The sequence below is a fragment of the Monopterus albus genome, unplaced genomic scaffold (assembly GCF_001952655.1).
Source record: "Monopterus albus unplaced genomic scaffold, M_albus_1.0 scaffold20.1, whole genome shotgun sequence".
Taxonomy (NCBI): Eukaryota; Metazoa; Chordata; class Actinopteri; order Synbranchiformes; family Synbranchidae; genus Monopterus; species Monopterus albus.
This window is the reverse complement of record NW_018127900.1, coordinates 1,435,981-1,451,113: the sequence shown is the minus strand read 5'-3', so window position 1 is coordinate 1,451,113 and position 15,133 is coordinate 1,435,981. Positions and strand designations below refer to the sequence as shown.

Genomic DNA, 15,133 nt, shown 5'->3' with positions numbered 1-15,133 from the left:
ACTCTCAGAGCCAAGTGCAAACACACGCAAACACCATCCAGCAGTAAGTGTGGACATACTGCACACACAAGTGCACATAATGACACACACTCAAGAGGAACACCTTGTCTGCCCTGGCAATACAACGGAAACAGCACAACAGCAACAGCTGTGAGGTCTCTGTCAGTGTACACACTGGATCCATTAAACCACAGACACAAACACACACCACAGTGCACAGTCATGTACTATTGTGTAAAATGACAAGAAATTGTTATGTTACAAAACTGTTTTTAGTTATGTGTGGGGAAGCAAAGGTGTGAAGCAACCAACTGCTGCAGCTGTGCTGATTAAAACTGAAGCATATCTGCTGTGAGAGGGAGACAGTGTAAAAATGTGTTTACAGATGAGCAGAATGACCTACCTGGGAGATGATTTCATTAAAAGGGTTTAATGCTTAACCCAGTAAGCATTTTGTTTACAGACTGCTTTGCTAAAAATCATTTTTGTCATTTAATTGATTAAGCATGTTTGTTATGCCCAAACACTCTTTTATCAGGTTTCACATGCACAAATATTAGAAAACAGAAATGCATCACAACATTACCCGTCTGAGATAAAATATAAAATCACCTCATGTTCACTTGATGTAAAATTGAGGATGGTAATGTAGAGGAAAAAAGTGCCAAACCTGACATTGGACTGTATGCTTTATGCTGCTGAGCTCTTCATTTCAACAGGAAGAGCGATTTTCATAAATGATCTTCTTTGGCACAGGTTAGAGCCATTGCTTCAGGATAATTGTCATTGTGGGATGTCTTTCTATTTGTGGTTGTGTAACTCAATACCCTGCAGTTGAAAGTCTCAAAGAGGCACACATCTAAACAGAAAGAGACCTCTTTAGACCACAGGAATATAGGGAGGAAGGGTGGACAACACAGGAGGGAGGGCAAAAATGAAACACAGTGAGGGAGGGAGGTTGCATAAAAGAATGAGTAAAAGATGTTAGAGGAAACGGTGAGCGAGGTTTGGCGGAGAGTGTGCTGTCTGCTGTGGCTCGTAACCTGAATAGACAATTAAAGTGAAAGTTCAATGTTGTATGTTTCTGACATTATAAATAATATGGATGTGCGTGTTTAAATTGTACACGAACCCCGTGCACATGGGTAGCCTCCCATGGGGATGTTAAACAACAAGGTGACAGGCACTGACCCCGGTCATAAAGATGCTAAAGGTCAACAGAGCTGCTGTGGGGTGACAGTGACTCTGAACACGGGAGCATCCTTTAGAGAGGATCAGGAGGAAGGGAGACAGGATGAGGGTGAAGCAAACATTAGAAAGAAATAAAACAAGCAGAGGCCAGAAAGGGAGTGGTCACTGGATGAGAAACAGGAGGCTGTGAGAAGAGCAAGTAAGAGATGAGATGAAGAACAAAGCAAGATGGGAAAAAAGCCCAATAGGCATTCACACTTAAACCACACAGAGAAATGGAGACTTGCATGTAGGGCACAAAGTTACAGTGGCCCAGGATGACGGTACAGTGTAGATGAGAGGCTCAATAATGAAGCAGTTTGTGGGATTTGTTAACTGTGATCTATAGGCAAAATGAGACACAATACACTGGCCCACATGTTGTTAGAGAAAGCAATAAAAGGCGCACCGACAGAAATGTAGGACCCCACTGAGGCAGACTTTTAGATGATAGATTATATGAAGAACAAAAAGTTATGTTTCATTGCTTGGTGATTTCATTTAAAAAGTTCCCTCAATAGGATTCTTGGCTGATTGCATTTAAGCTAAAAATACCATTGTTGCAGTTGTCAGTGGGTTCCTAAAACATTCAGGCAAATTTTAAAGTAAGTAATATTCAAGTAGATGAAATATTTGAGGCGAAACAAACTCATCTGTTTCTTGAATTCTACATATAATGAAAATTATGAGGGGAAAATAGTTTTCCCTTGTTACATTTGGACAAATTATCCTTTAAAGAACAGCGCTCATACAGTGAGTGTTTAGCTGCCTGCTTGGTCTGTTGTGCATTTCTCTGTTGGCACTGACTATGACGTTACCTCCTGGAAAAAAAAAAGTGCTTTGTGTTTTTATGAGACATTCCGACTACGCTGCGGTACAAAAACAAGGCTCTTAAACTGTCATTTTGCATTTAAGAGCACTTATCAATTTCACAGACGCAGTCAAAGCAGCAATTTCAAGTAAGACGTGAGTTATTCTGTGTGCATCTGAAATGAGCCTTGGGAAAGGTTAGCCATAAACTTAAAAAGGTGTTTGATCTATAGCCAGGTATTGATCAGAAACATTGTCTAATCTAATGAAAATGTACATGTCTATGGGTGTGGGTGTGGGTGTGGGTGTCCGTGCGCTGTGGTTGAGGGTGTGCGGTGTATACAGTAATGGCACATGACGTGTGATTTGAGGTATGGCCAGGTATCGATCAGAAAACATCACAGCAGCTTTAAACTTCGCTAAAGAGCTTTTGGTGAGACCTGACTAAGTGCTGTTACAGACTCATGAGTCATTAGGAGTTTGTATAAAAGAGACCAAACTGAGAAAAACAGAGCAAAGACTTAAGAAACAATGCTGAAAAGAGGTTTTCTTTTTTTTTTCCAGACACAAATGCCACTTCTGAATGGAGATAATACCTTCTCCCGCTTTTAAAAGGTTTTTATTTTTTTATTTTATTGAGTTGTGTTTTTCTAAAGCCTGTTCAATGTTCAATATTGTGACAGTTTTAAATTAATACTGTCTCAGTGACTTGTTTTATGTTCACATACTGTTGTTTTGAGATATTTAATGTCACATCGAGACCTTTGAGTTTACTCTTTATACACTGGTTCCTTTTCATATATCAACATAATTAACCTAGTGTTTAAGGCAGATCATCTATTTTTAATACAGACCCCACCTATTTTACCTTTATGGAGCTGACCTCAGTATTGTCTTACTGGTCACATATCATCGTGTCTACTCAGAAAACACTGGCTTTCTTTTCTTTCCTTCTGTAAAACTGAGCCCAAACTGTCAGTTAACAGGGGCAGTATTTGATTACTACAGTAATTATCTCCTTCCATTTTAAAAACATCGTCTATCATTCATTTGCTTCATTGTTTGAGACTAATCATTGCATAGACAGCTGGAGTATGAGGGTAGTGTAATTTCTGCAAACTGGGGACATTTTTGCCAGTACTGGACTTACTCTTCAGGGCATATGTGGTCCACTGTTGCTGTTTTCTTTGACACTTACATGACAACATTTTAACTGGTCCCACTGCTGGTCACGTCACAGATTTCTGTCTGGGAGATAGCTATTCTTCTTGGTTTTAGAAACCAGGGACATAACAGGCATAACTCAAGCCTTTCCTTGGGGGAATCTGCCTGTTTACTAACCTAACTGTTGTGTACCTAATAAGTATTGGGTCATTTGTTTTAGGGTTGTTTCAGAGCCTAGGTAAACCCCTAATTCACACACAGACACGCAATGTCTTGGACAGTTTTGTCAAGCGTAGGGGAGAGGAAGTGAGTATCTGGCTAATGATTCCCACTGGGTTAAGGTGAAAGAGTCCACTGTTAAAGGCTTGAGATGAGGCACAGAAATAGACTTGGTAGCACTTGACTGTGTGTTGTAGAGACAGATGGGTATTTTGAGGAAGGGGAGAGGAAGTGAGTATCTGGCTAATGATTCCCACTGGGTTAAGGTGAAAGAGTCCACTGTTAAAGGCTTGAGATGAGGCACAGAAATAGACTTGGTAGCACTTGACTGTGTGTTGTAGAGACAGATGGGTATTTTGAGGAAAAAAGGTAAAAAAAAAAAAAAAATGTGTGCATGGCACGTCACAAAATTAAAAGAAGAGAAAATGTCCAATGTGGATGTCATCTTCTTCCTGTCAGTGTTGTTATTATTGACTGGTAACTGAGTGGTTCTGCTAATTTCCAGATTACTCTGTGTTCATGAACAGATCACTCTTTTGTCTTTTGATGATGACTACATTAAGCCACACTTTTCCTCTTTCCAAGACAAAACTAGAAAAACAGTCGAGGTCTTAGCAGCTTTGCTCTTTTACCTTCCAGACACTTTTAAATAATATCAAGGCTATGTGTTCTGTCTAAATGGTATATAAGAACAGCTAGGTTTCTTCTGGATCTTAATAAGAGTAATGTAAGAGAGGCCCATTTCTGGGCTCTGGATCCAATAGTAGCATGTAATTACCTTTAAGACCTTCTCCCTATGCTAAAGGATTATCCATAATCCAAAACCAAAGAATTAACTACTGTTATGCTAGTTTAATTCCAGTCACATGCATGTAACGTGTGGTTCAGTGACTAGGATGCTGTCTGTCTTCATCTTCATCCTTTTTTCTCCTCTTCGCTTCCTCTTCGCTCATCCCTCACCTCCTCATTTCATATTGAAGTTGTTAAGCTTTGTGTTTCTCCATCTGATGTCAGAATTAGAGCATTTTCCTGCTGTACACAACCCAAAATAGAGAGAGTGTTAAGTGAGTGTGATAGAGAAAGAGACAGAGGGAGGGATAGAAAAGGTGGGGAGGATTAATATCCTCAAAGGAGAGGTGCATAGGAGCAGAGGTGCTGTTGGTTTGAAATAGAGCTTAATATCCTGCTTTTACTGCTGATGACAATGGGAACCTGTGTGTGTGTGTGTTTACTTTTTAGAGTCTGTTTTCTCCTTCCTGATGATGTTGTTGAAGAAGTAGGATGAACATATAAAACACAATACTTCCACTCAGATCATACACATAAAAGCATAAACAAACGAAACAGGCAATATTATAGTTCACATTATTATTAGCATTTACTTGGGACTCTCAAACGTTGTGCTGCAACATGAATGTGCAGCTGACAAACCTACAGAAATGATGTAATACAACCAGTCAATATGGACCAGAATCTCGAAGGAAGGTTTCCAGCATCGTGTGGAGTGTTAGTATTCAGTACTCTTGATATTGTGTTTGTGAGTGTAGGGTATGAATGATAATAAATGTCTGGTGTATTTAAAGTTCTTAAGAGCATTTGAATTGTGAGTGCATCCTGATGAAACAAGTTCAAGAGATCCAGTCATTAAATTATCTTTTAAGTCAACGAACTATACTGCTCTGATTTTATACTATGGTCTGTTCGTCCCCAGTCCTGATGAACACTGCCAACCTGTTAATTGTCCCGTTGTGTGAGTGTGTGAGAAGGACAGAACTGGTGACTGAGTGCTTGTTTTCAGTGGTAAAGTAAAGCCTCTTGTGGGTCACCTTTGTGATAGCTCCATCTCACCTTATCACCTCTTCATTCTGTCCATCTGTCCTTGCCCATCACTCTTCCGCTCTATCTCTCCCTCTCTGTCACTTGCTCACCTTTCCAATCTTCCTTTTCACTTCAAACTTCACATCCCATCCACAAGGTTATCGCAAATCAGTGTCTAAAGCAGCCTCTGTCTGTGTACAGTACGTGTGTTTGTCAGTGTATTATTGTCACATGCTAGATTGTCATAAAACATCAAGGTCACTTTTTTGTTGTACTGTCTTTATCTCACCACCAACAATTCAGGGTCTGCTGCTGTGTTCCCCTCTATGTCTCGCTGTCCCTTCTGTGTCTCGCTGACCACCATCTCACACACACAAACAAAAAGCGCATCAAGTCATACAAGCACACACTGCCACAAAATGGTATGTGTCAGCTGGCTCACATCAGCTCAGAAGCTGATTGGGAAAATGCCCATGCCCTCAGTGCTCACACACACAAGAAGGAAGGCGTGCTGCCTTTAGACCCTGCCCTCTGGCTAATTAATTTCCCAGATCGAGCACGTCCCACCATAAAGTGCTCTCCCTCCTTCTTGTGTCACACTCAATCTGTTTCTCCTCTCTCCTTTGTCTCTCTGCTGAGTCTGGCTCATTTCAATTCCTCCTGGCCTTTGATTACGTCTGCCCAAAATGTCAGGGCAGAGAACATCACCTTATACAATCTCTCTCTCTCTCTCTCTCTCTCTCTCTGAATTTCTCCTTTTTCTCTGTCCTACGCCCACTTTCTTTTCCTGTCTGTTTTTACCTGCATATTTTTATCTGACTCAGAAGGTACAACTTAGGTTTTGAGACATCAGTTCAAGTCCACAGCTCAGTAGTTTTTTCATTCTAAATTGTCTGCATGCCTTCTCCAGTTCCCTCTAGTTTCAGCAGCTTTTAATTTGTTAACTCTCAGCTCACCACAGGCCAAAGCAGCAGTCCCTGTCTTGTTTCCCATTTTCTGTGCGTGTGCTTTTCCGGTGCTTTATTTGATATGTTGTTTACTACATTTGTTTGGCACTCAATCAGTCAGGGCCAGGGCAGGCAGGCATCATAGGAGTTAGATGACATCCACATGGTGCTTATTGAGGTCACCTTACCGAGTTTTTACATTCTTCTATGATATATGTGTGGCTCATGCATGTATATTTACACCATGTGGACGCACTCTTGTGAGAGTGGTTCCTTATTTCTTGTCATGTTGACAACCAGTGCTCAAGTCATCGACATATTAAACACACACAAGGAAACACAGCCAGGCACTGTCGCTCACACTGCCTACCACATCATGTCTACAGCCAACGCCCATGCAGACGGCCAAAGCAAAGATAGCAGGATATAACTGATGCAGACATGAAGATCACCCAACTACACCCAAATGATGCATTTGATCATGCAAAATGGCATCACAATCCAAAGAGCAGACCCTGCACTAGTGGGAAAATGCTAGGATGAAGAAGAAGTAGTAGTTTATGCCTTGTTTTAATGGGTGAGAATCAGTTGAGAAATGTTTTATATATAAGATAATGCAGCCCAGTCTCACAAGAAACTGTAAAATAGTAGGCACAAAGCATGAAACATAGTAGTGTCACAATAATGGTATAAAATTGTGGCATGGCAATGTTTTTTTGTATTGCAGCCCAGTGGCTTGCCTTCGTGTTCTTCTTCTTGATGTTTTATGGTGGTTGGCAAACAACGAAATGGAGCATTACTGCCTCCAACTGGACTGGAGTGTGGAACAGGAAGCCAACATTTACTGTTGAAGACATATGGCTGGGGTGAATTTATGGGTCCAACAAACTCCTGACTTTCACACAGACTACCGGAGTTTGAGTCCTGTGTCCAGCGTTGTGCAAAGCAGAACTTTTCATTTGAGAATGTTTTAACTAAACTCAGGGGCTTTCCCAAGTAGTTGCTGTGGCTAAACCTAACCAAGATTAGTCCATTTTGCATTGCAGACTGGTGTAGCTATTACACATTTTGCTGTGAGACTGGTTGGATAATCAGACAAGAATATCAGTTTTTGCCTGTTCTAGCAATTTCAGTATTTGTACCGTCATGGAACTTCATCACATTAATGTCAGAATTGCACAGAGCAGGCCTGCTAACTGATTTGCGACACTGACCATCATGTCCTAATATATCAAGAGTTATTTAAAAGGTAGCAAGACATTTTCACTAGTGTATATTGTCCTGTTGCCCAACCCTAGTTATGAAAGGTGTATCTGTTTTTAATTGCTCCTCTATTGGCATTTATCTAACCTTTTTTTTTAGGAATGTTTTATAAAATAAACGAACTTTTCCCCTTCCTTGTGAAAATGCTAGCATTGGTAAAATTATTAGGTGAAGTAGGAGGAAAAATAACAGATTGTAATATCTGCTTAAAAATAGCTTTTGCATCCCTTGTAACTTCCATACCTTAAAAGGATTAGGAGTGAAAAGGAGTTTTCCTTCAGCTCTTGGCATACAGCAGCACAGTGGAGAGGGCAAAGCTGAGGCCAAGTTTTTCAACGCAACACAAAGAATAGAGTCAGGGTCTTTCACATCAGACATGACAATTGTGTTCTCTGGAATACATCAACCATAATAGGCTTTTTTCTGTTGTCCATGCTGCCATATTTACACACACGCAGACACTCAGTATACATGCACACACTGCATCACAGTAAGTCTTTAACATGTACCATCATGTCTTTTGTAGGCATTCTGTCTTCATCAGCACATGAAATATGGAGTATAGGGTTACTGCAGGCAGGCGTGGGGATGGCTTCAGAGCAATAAGATAGCAGTAATGGCACACCATCATTTAGGAGAATGTAATAAGTGAATATCTAATAAGTCTGTAAAAGATGCTCAACCCCTGAATCTCTGAGGTCAGCTAGAGAGCTAGGAGAATAAGCTGATTAAGCAAGGTTTCTTCTCACATCATGGTCATCACAGGATTGACCAACTCCTGACCCCGCTGTTAGGAGTGCGGTTACCTTACCCTAGAACCACTCCTGTGTTCGGATAAATCTGCTATTTATGGCATTTGATGATAACTTGTGCCTGATATGAGAAAGTAATAGGTTATGAGATGGTGCAGAGGTTAATGAAACACAAAAAGATTAGCGTTCCGCTTTTGCTTGAAATTCGCCATTTGGTTCCTAACTGAAAGCTACACTATGAGTGCAGTTTTGAAAATTGTAATATTTGTGAAGATCTTAGGCATACTGCCATGAGGGGTTGCAAATTCTGATTTTGACACAAGCACACATTCCAAGAAGCACTAAATGGTCCAAGACACTCCTTATGTTGATCTGTGGACAGATTTGTTGTTTAGTGATTGATTGACATGAAGATATGTTGGTCCCAATCCCAGAAGATGCTTATATAAACTGAAGCAATTGGTTTTAAATGTTATCCCCACCTGTTTCTCATACGATGGTGTAGTTTTATTCCCAGCTGACAGACTCGGTAAAAGACAGGTGAAATGTGCCATGCTCAAAATGAATGATATATCCAGGACTTAAGGTCACTCTCTTTTGCTTTCTGCTTCTTTTCACTCTAAAGGGGAAGTGTATACATACACACACACACACACACACACGGAGCCAGATCCTAAAGCCATTTTCAGGCAGGGCAGCAGAGTGTGTCCTCATTACCGCCTCTGAGTGTGTAGTCACCACTCAGTCACAGCTCCTGCTGCCAGAATGGGATTTTCTCCTCTGACTCTTCACCTCTTTTTCACCGTAACCTCTCTTGCATATCGCTTCATCTATTTCTCAGACAGAAAATCATTATCATTCAGGAAAGACAATTTCCCGCTCCTATGGTCCCTTATACGCTGCCAGTTGAACGTTTTTTTTTTTTTTTTTTGGAAAACCTTTTTTTTTTTTTTTTGCTTTAATTTCAAGTAGCGTAATTATTAGTTAATAGCAACCTCATTAAAATAGTGAATTGAGGAATGCTTTTTACTTTACTTGAAATGATCTATATAATCAAATAAGACCTAAGCCTTAGTAATCGAACTTTAAGTTTCCACCTTTAGCTAACGGCGTGCTGTATCACTGATGCTAACATCAGCCAGACATTTTCCAATAAAAATATTTATTTATTTTGTTCAGTGTATATGTATTCTTTAATTTTGTTTTGTCCATGAATGTACAGTTACATCCCTTTACATTTTAAGAAAAGTGCCAAAATAAGTCAAATACATTTAGTGCATATGTATGTTAGTGGATAAGTCTTTTTCACTTTTACAATTTCATAATGAGACGAGTGCATCTACACTATTTTCACACGAAGAAAATATAATTAAAGTGATTTCACCATAAATAACCTCTTTACACTTTTGTTCATGTACATTTTTAATTGTGTTTCTTACAAAACAGAGGCACTGAGCTCCAGCTGACTTTCCGTATCCAGCAAGGTGAAATGTTTGATTCTAGTAAAAGGTTTCACTGATTCACTGAAACCTGTTCTTGTTTGAAAAAGTAGCCAACGATTTCCATTTGCCTCTGGGAGTAGCTGAGGTTTACGCTCTCCTGATAGAGGATCAAAGGAACAGGGAGAGATGCAGTCCACACGGGGTTATTAGACTGTAATGGCAACCAGATGAACTTGTTGATAGAGTAGTGAACAAGTCTAAATAACCTAACACTTGGCTTGTTCTGACACAGGCATAATCTGACTTCTCCAGTTTACCAGCTGGAGAGTTTAACAAAAAGATGTTTAGTGACATTTGTTCTTCCCTTTCCTTCTTGAACTGCTATATGTTCTTTATAAAGTCTGGTGCATGTCGATGAAAGGTTGTTTGCTTAGGTGAATACAGAAAAGTGATCAGAAAACGCATGGACAGTGTATTCACCTGCACTTCTTATACATTAATACGCTGTGGTCAGGACCTGTCTGCTTTCATTTCACTTTGTCAGACTGAATAAGTAATGCCAAAGGAGACGAAACGGGGAACTGGGAGTTCAAGAAGGGGAAGTAGATTCAGTTCTCGTCTTTGGTTTGGTTGACTATGACGCTGATTTTACTTTTCCTCAGGACACTCTCCAATCACCCTGCAAGGGTTTTAGCAGTAGCAGTGTGTGTGTCTTAACATCATATGACAGCTCTGAGCCCAGGTAATCAAATTTGGGATCAGGTGATTGGATGGCAGGGGGGGGAACATGATTGGGAGCCCACTTGATGTCTTTCCAACCTCACACACACTCAAGAGCATAGATACACGCAAAATCACAAGTACTGTTTTTAGAATGTTTTTGCCAGGTCATGGCTAGTCAGAAAAACAACATGGCTGCAACGTGTGCTGCTTAACCATCTGGTGGGCTGAGGCCTCTTCCCCGTGGTGCGGTTTTACATTCAACATACTGTAGCTTCAAAGCTGTGTTACAGCCTGTTTAGTCATAATGTGCCATTACACATCCAAGAACACAAAAAGAACCACATGTGCAGCAGTCCAGTTGCCCAAAGGTACATATTACATATGTTACATATTGTACACAAGATCATTCCTGTGTGTGTGTGTGTGTAGGAGACTCTACATTGCATAGCTCCAGCTGGCCAGGAGGAAGGAGTTGATTCAAAAAGCATGAGATTATTCATTTCCCTTCTTTCTGCTCCCACTGCACACTGGAAGCACACACTTGTATACATGTACACGCTCACACTCGTGGACAGTGAGTTTTTCCCAGTGTGCAGTTGCAACATGCTGATTGATGTTGTTTAATATTGTAATGCTGTACATGGAGGTATTTTTAAGATCGCTTGTGATGAATGTGAGAAAGAGAAGAGGAGGAGATTCAGCATGAAAAGTTTGTCAGTTTAATATGTTTTCTTCCTTACTGAAGTGGAAACGTTTGAGTCTCAAGCTTGTTGTAAAAAAGGTTTGAAGTGAAATGGATTTCTGAGAATGAGGGAACAAGATCAGGGCTAAGTAACTATTTGAAGGTTTTGTCAAAGGCTCTCCCTGTTTTTACCTTCTTCCTTTCATCTTTCTCTCATCCCTCGCTCCTCCTCCTGCCTTCCCACTCTCATTAGTGATGGTTGTGAGAGAGTGGAGAACAAAGCCCAGGCCCTGCCAATCGATCCCCGAGCAGTGCTATCAATCGACTGGTGAAGCACAGGTCTCCTCCATCAGCTCAGCAATTGACGGGTCAAAGATTGATGAGAAAGTTTGTTGTGTATCTCTCTGTGTTTAATGCAACAGAGCATGTCTTTATTTAAGATAGATTACAGAAGATTTCATTTCATTTTGTTTGTCAGCTACACATTTTAATTTGTCCCCTGATTGAAAATAAAGTAAGACATTCAAGGGAATAACATGTGGGTGAAAAGACACGCTTCCAGGTAACAAAGCCCCCAGATACTGCCAGATGTTTATTTTGGTAGATGCTCTTTATCATGGAACCATGTTTTTAGCAGTAAATACACAGAGACACACAAAATTAAATCATTCACTGGCACAGTTACACTTTACCCTGGCATGGTGTCATTGCCTTTCAGAGCTGTGTCTCATACCAGTGCTTTAATGGATGGATCCTGCAGCAGTCTGAACAAGAATGGGTGTGTGCAAGATTTGTGTGTATGCATGTGTGCGGTTCATTGTTACCCTGTGTGTGTATGTGTGTATATTTTCAAGGTGTTGTGTAAACATTGAAATTATGTGTCACAGCTGGCCAGATGACTTGCCCTGATTTCATCTTGAATTTCTGTGTGTCTCTGTGGGAAGACATTGTTGCCACATTTGCATGAGAAAGGCTGTCAGACTAACACCTTTTCCTTTTTTGCTCCCTCCCTCCCTCCCTCCCTCTCCTTCCCTCTCCCACCCTCTCTCAATCTTCCTCCTGTGTCCACAGCTCTGATAGCCATAGGCCAGTACAGCAGTACCATAGAGACTGTGGATGCTGGCTGGTGTAAGGACATCACAGACCAAGGAGCCACACAGATCGCTCAGAGCAGCAAGTCCCTCCGCTACCTGGGCCTCATGAGATGTGACAAGGTAACAAGGCTCATCCCATAATGTCTGCTGCTGCCTGGTTTCCTCTGTGTGTGTACTCTCCTGTATGTGTGGCATACTGTCAAAAGATGCTGCTACACTTGTTTTTACATGTACTGTAACAGAGCAGATTTTTTGTGATGTGTACCGCAAAACATTTTGGAGGAAATTTACAATATTGTCAGTAGTATTTTTACTGTACTTTTTGTATATGTTAAAAAGAGCTGAAAACAATTATTTATTGATAAAACAATTCTGCAAGAATTCTGATAGCTATTTGTTAATGCCTTGTTTAGAAAAAAATGCTCAAGATTTGCTTATTTCAGCTTATCTAAAATGAACATTTGTATCTTTTTTCAGCTTTAAATAATTGTAAGTCAAATCTCTTTGGGGTTTGGAGTCACATAAAGCAAGCAGTTTGAAGACACCCCCCTTGAACTCAGTCTTGCACTGGAAAATGGGCATTTGCACTGTTTTCTGACATTTTCTAGACCAAACAATCACTTACCATTAAACACAGCCTTACTTTCGTCAATACATTAGTAAGCCCTGCTTTTAGTGCTCTGAATGTGCTTTATCTGTATCTGATGGCACACCTGTTGCCATTGAAAGTATGATATTACTAATATTAATATTGTTCTCAGAAAAAAGATTTGAATAATTAATAATGCAGATTAAAATATATCATTGTATTTATACAACAAAATGCAAAAATCCTTTAAATCCAGTATTGCCATAAAGCAGTCCTGCTCAATGATCAGCAGTGCCTGTAGTGGCCAGTGTACCCAGATACCTTATGGGGATGGTTGCTTTGGTATAAATGGTATCTAAAGATGGCAGGTAGCTGAGATATTTTTGTCGTCTTATGGTGTATATCTTTAACCACCTCAAGTGCACACACGTAAACAGATACGTAATCAAACACATACCCATGAAGTCCCAGGTTAGGCTAAATGGCCAATTAAAAAGTATCCAGGGGAGCGCGTGTGGAGCAGCTAAGCCACTGCTACCTGTGCCCAGTATGTCAAAGGGATGCACCCTGAGCTGATTGGGTAATAAGAGAAGTAAAGTGACTTAACGACCCTTCTCAAACCCTTTTTTGAGAGCCTCTGGTTCTGAAGGACGATCGAGTTGAAATCACCCTTTAAATCTCATCTGGCCTCTTAACCATCCAATTACTGACTTGATGGAAGCACACTTAGCTGTAGTGCCATGGTAACAGCCCCACCCACCTCCCCAATTGTTTCAGTGGCACTCCTACCACACAGATGCATCCACTTAGTGTGGGATCATTCAGTCTGACATGAGTGGGATGGGGGAAAACAAGGAAGGGAAAGTGAACAGCTGGCTTAACCTAGAAACTTAATCTCTACTGAGATTGTACGGTCTGGTGTCTTGAACTGTAGCCTGATACACAACACAGGCCGCAAGCCCAATGACGAGGAATGTGAGTATAGCAAGTACTGTATGTTTTAATGAGCCTTTCATTTTCAGGTTGTGGTAAGAGTTTACATTTGGGTTCTTGGCTGAACAAATTTAAAAGGCCCTACTGTGTAGTAAAAAAGTGCAAGTAGAAGATGGCAGGGAAGAACAGGAGGGGAGAAGATCTGACTTATAGTCGGGGCCTTTCACCAGGTTGGGAACTCATCATTTTTATGTGTTCATTATAAAATCAGTTATATCTGCATGTTGCGGCCTCATAGTTGACCCTATGGATTTCTCTGATAAAAATGCCAACGCGGTGGTCATTAAGCGCAACAAGAACATCAGTGTATCATATTTATTTATTTATACTGTAATGAAATTTAGACATATGCGGGCCTGACAGTGACCCCATATGTAAGGTCTAAGTGATGAAGTGGTATACTCAGTTCACGTTATTGCAGTCATGAATGTGTATCTATCATATTTATCTAGGAGTAATAAAGAGTAACTGCATTACATAGCAGGTGATCACTCCATTTTCATTTAGTTCCCTCTTGCCGCTCAGACTCAGTGACCCAACAATCGATATCTACAGCCATGCTAATAAAAACTTCCTGTGGAATAACCTACATCTTTACTGGAATAACAGTTTTTCTTAGTTTCTCTCTACTGTATACTTTAATGCCCCTACCCTCCCAACAACAATTCACACATTCCTCTGCCCTTATTAATCTATCTCTCTTCAGATGTGCTATTCATACTGATAATTTAGCCCAGAGGATGGAAAGATAAATAATTATTCTCCCTCTGCTCTGAAGGGGGAGTTTGGGGATGACATAGATAAATAAAGCAGTAATTGGTGCTATTAGAGTTGTAATGGAGTGTGAATCGAGCAGAGAGAAGAGTTTGACAGTTTCCAAGGTCAGGTACATTACCAGCTCCAAATCACAGCTTTAATTCACTGCATGTTTGCCCTCTTCACTCATCCCTCTGTCTTCTCTTTTTTTTTTTTTTTTTGGTGCCAAAATTGTGTTCAGAATTGCAAATGAGCACGGAGTTCTGGCGAGGATTGGTCAGACCTGTGTGGGAAGGCCATCCTACGGCAGCTACTTTCTTTGTTGTTGTATTTCATTATGTTAGACAAGAAATAGAGTTACAGTACATCAGATATGGTCAAGTTTCAAGGAACAGGGGTAATCCGTAGTTTGCTCAAAGGGAAACAAATAAACAGAAATAGGTTGTTATTGCCAAGGTCACAGCGAAAATGAGAGCTACAGAGTGAGTTAAAGAAGCAAAAAGGTGAGAAACAGAGACACACCAGGGGAATTGTGGTTATCTGTGAGCCAACCCAGGGGCCAGCAGTGACCATGCCCTGGCTTTTTCTCACCTCCTACTCTCATCTCTCTCCTCTCATCCATTCCTCAAACCTCCTGCCCTCCCCCCCCCC

The 15,133-nt window shown here is 40.6% G+C and overlaps 1 protein-coding gene across 2 annotated transcripts in view; it reads left to right on the top strand.

The window, feature by feature from the left end:
• fbxl17 (F-box and leucine-rich repeat protein 17) overlaps positions 1–15,133 on the top strand; it is a 214,444-nt gene that overhangs the window by 182,175 nt on the left and 17,136 nt on the right. For both annotated transcript variants that reach the window (XM_020593848.1, XM_020593847.1), the window contains exon 10: positions 12,122–12,264. In XM_020593848.1, the coding sequence (XP_020449504.1) occupies positions 12,122–12,264 (143 nt within the window). The remainder of the gene's footprint in view (positions 1–12,121; positions 12,265–15,133) is intronic.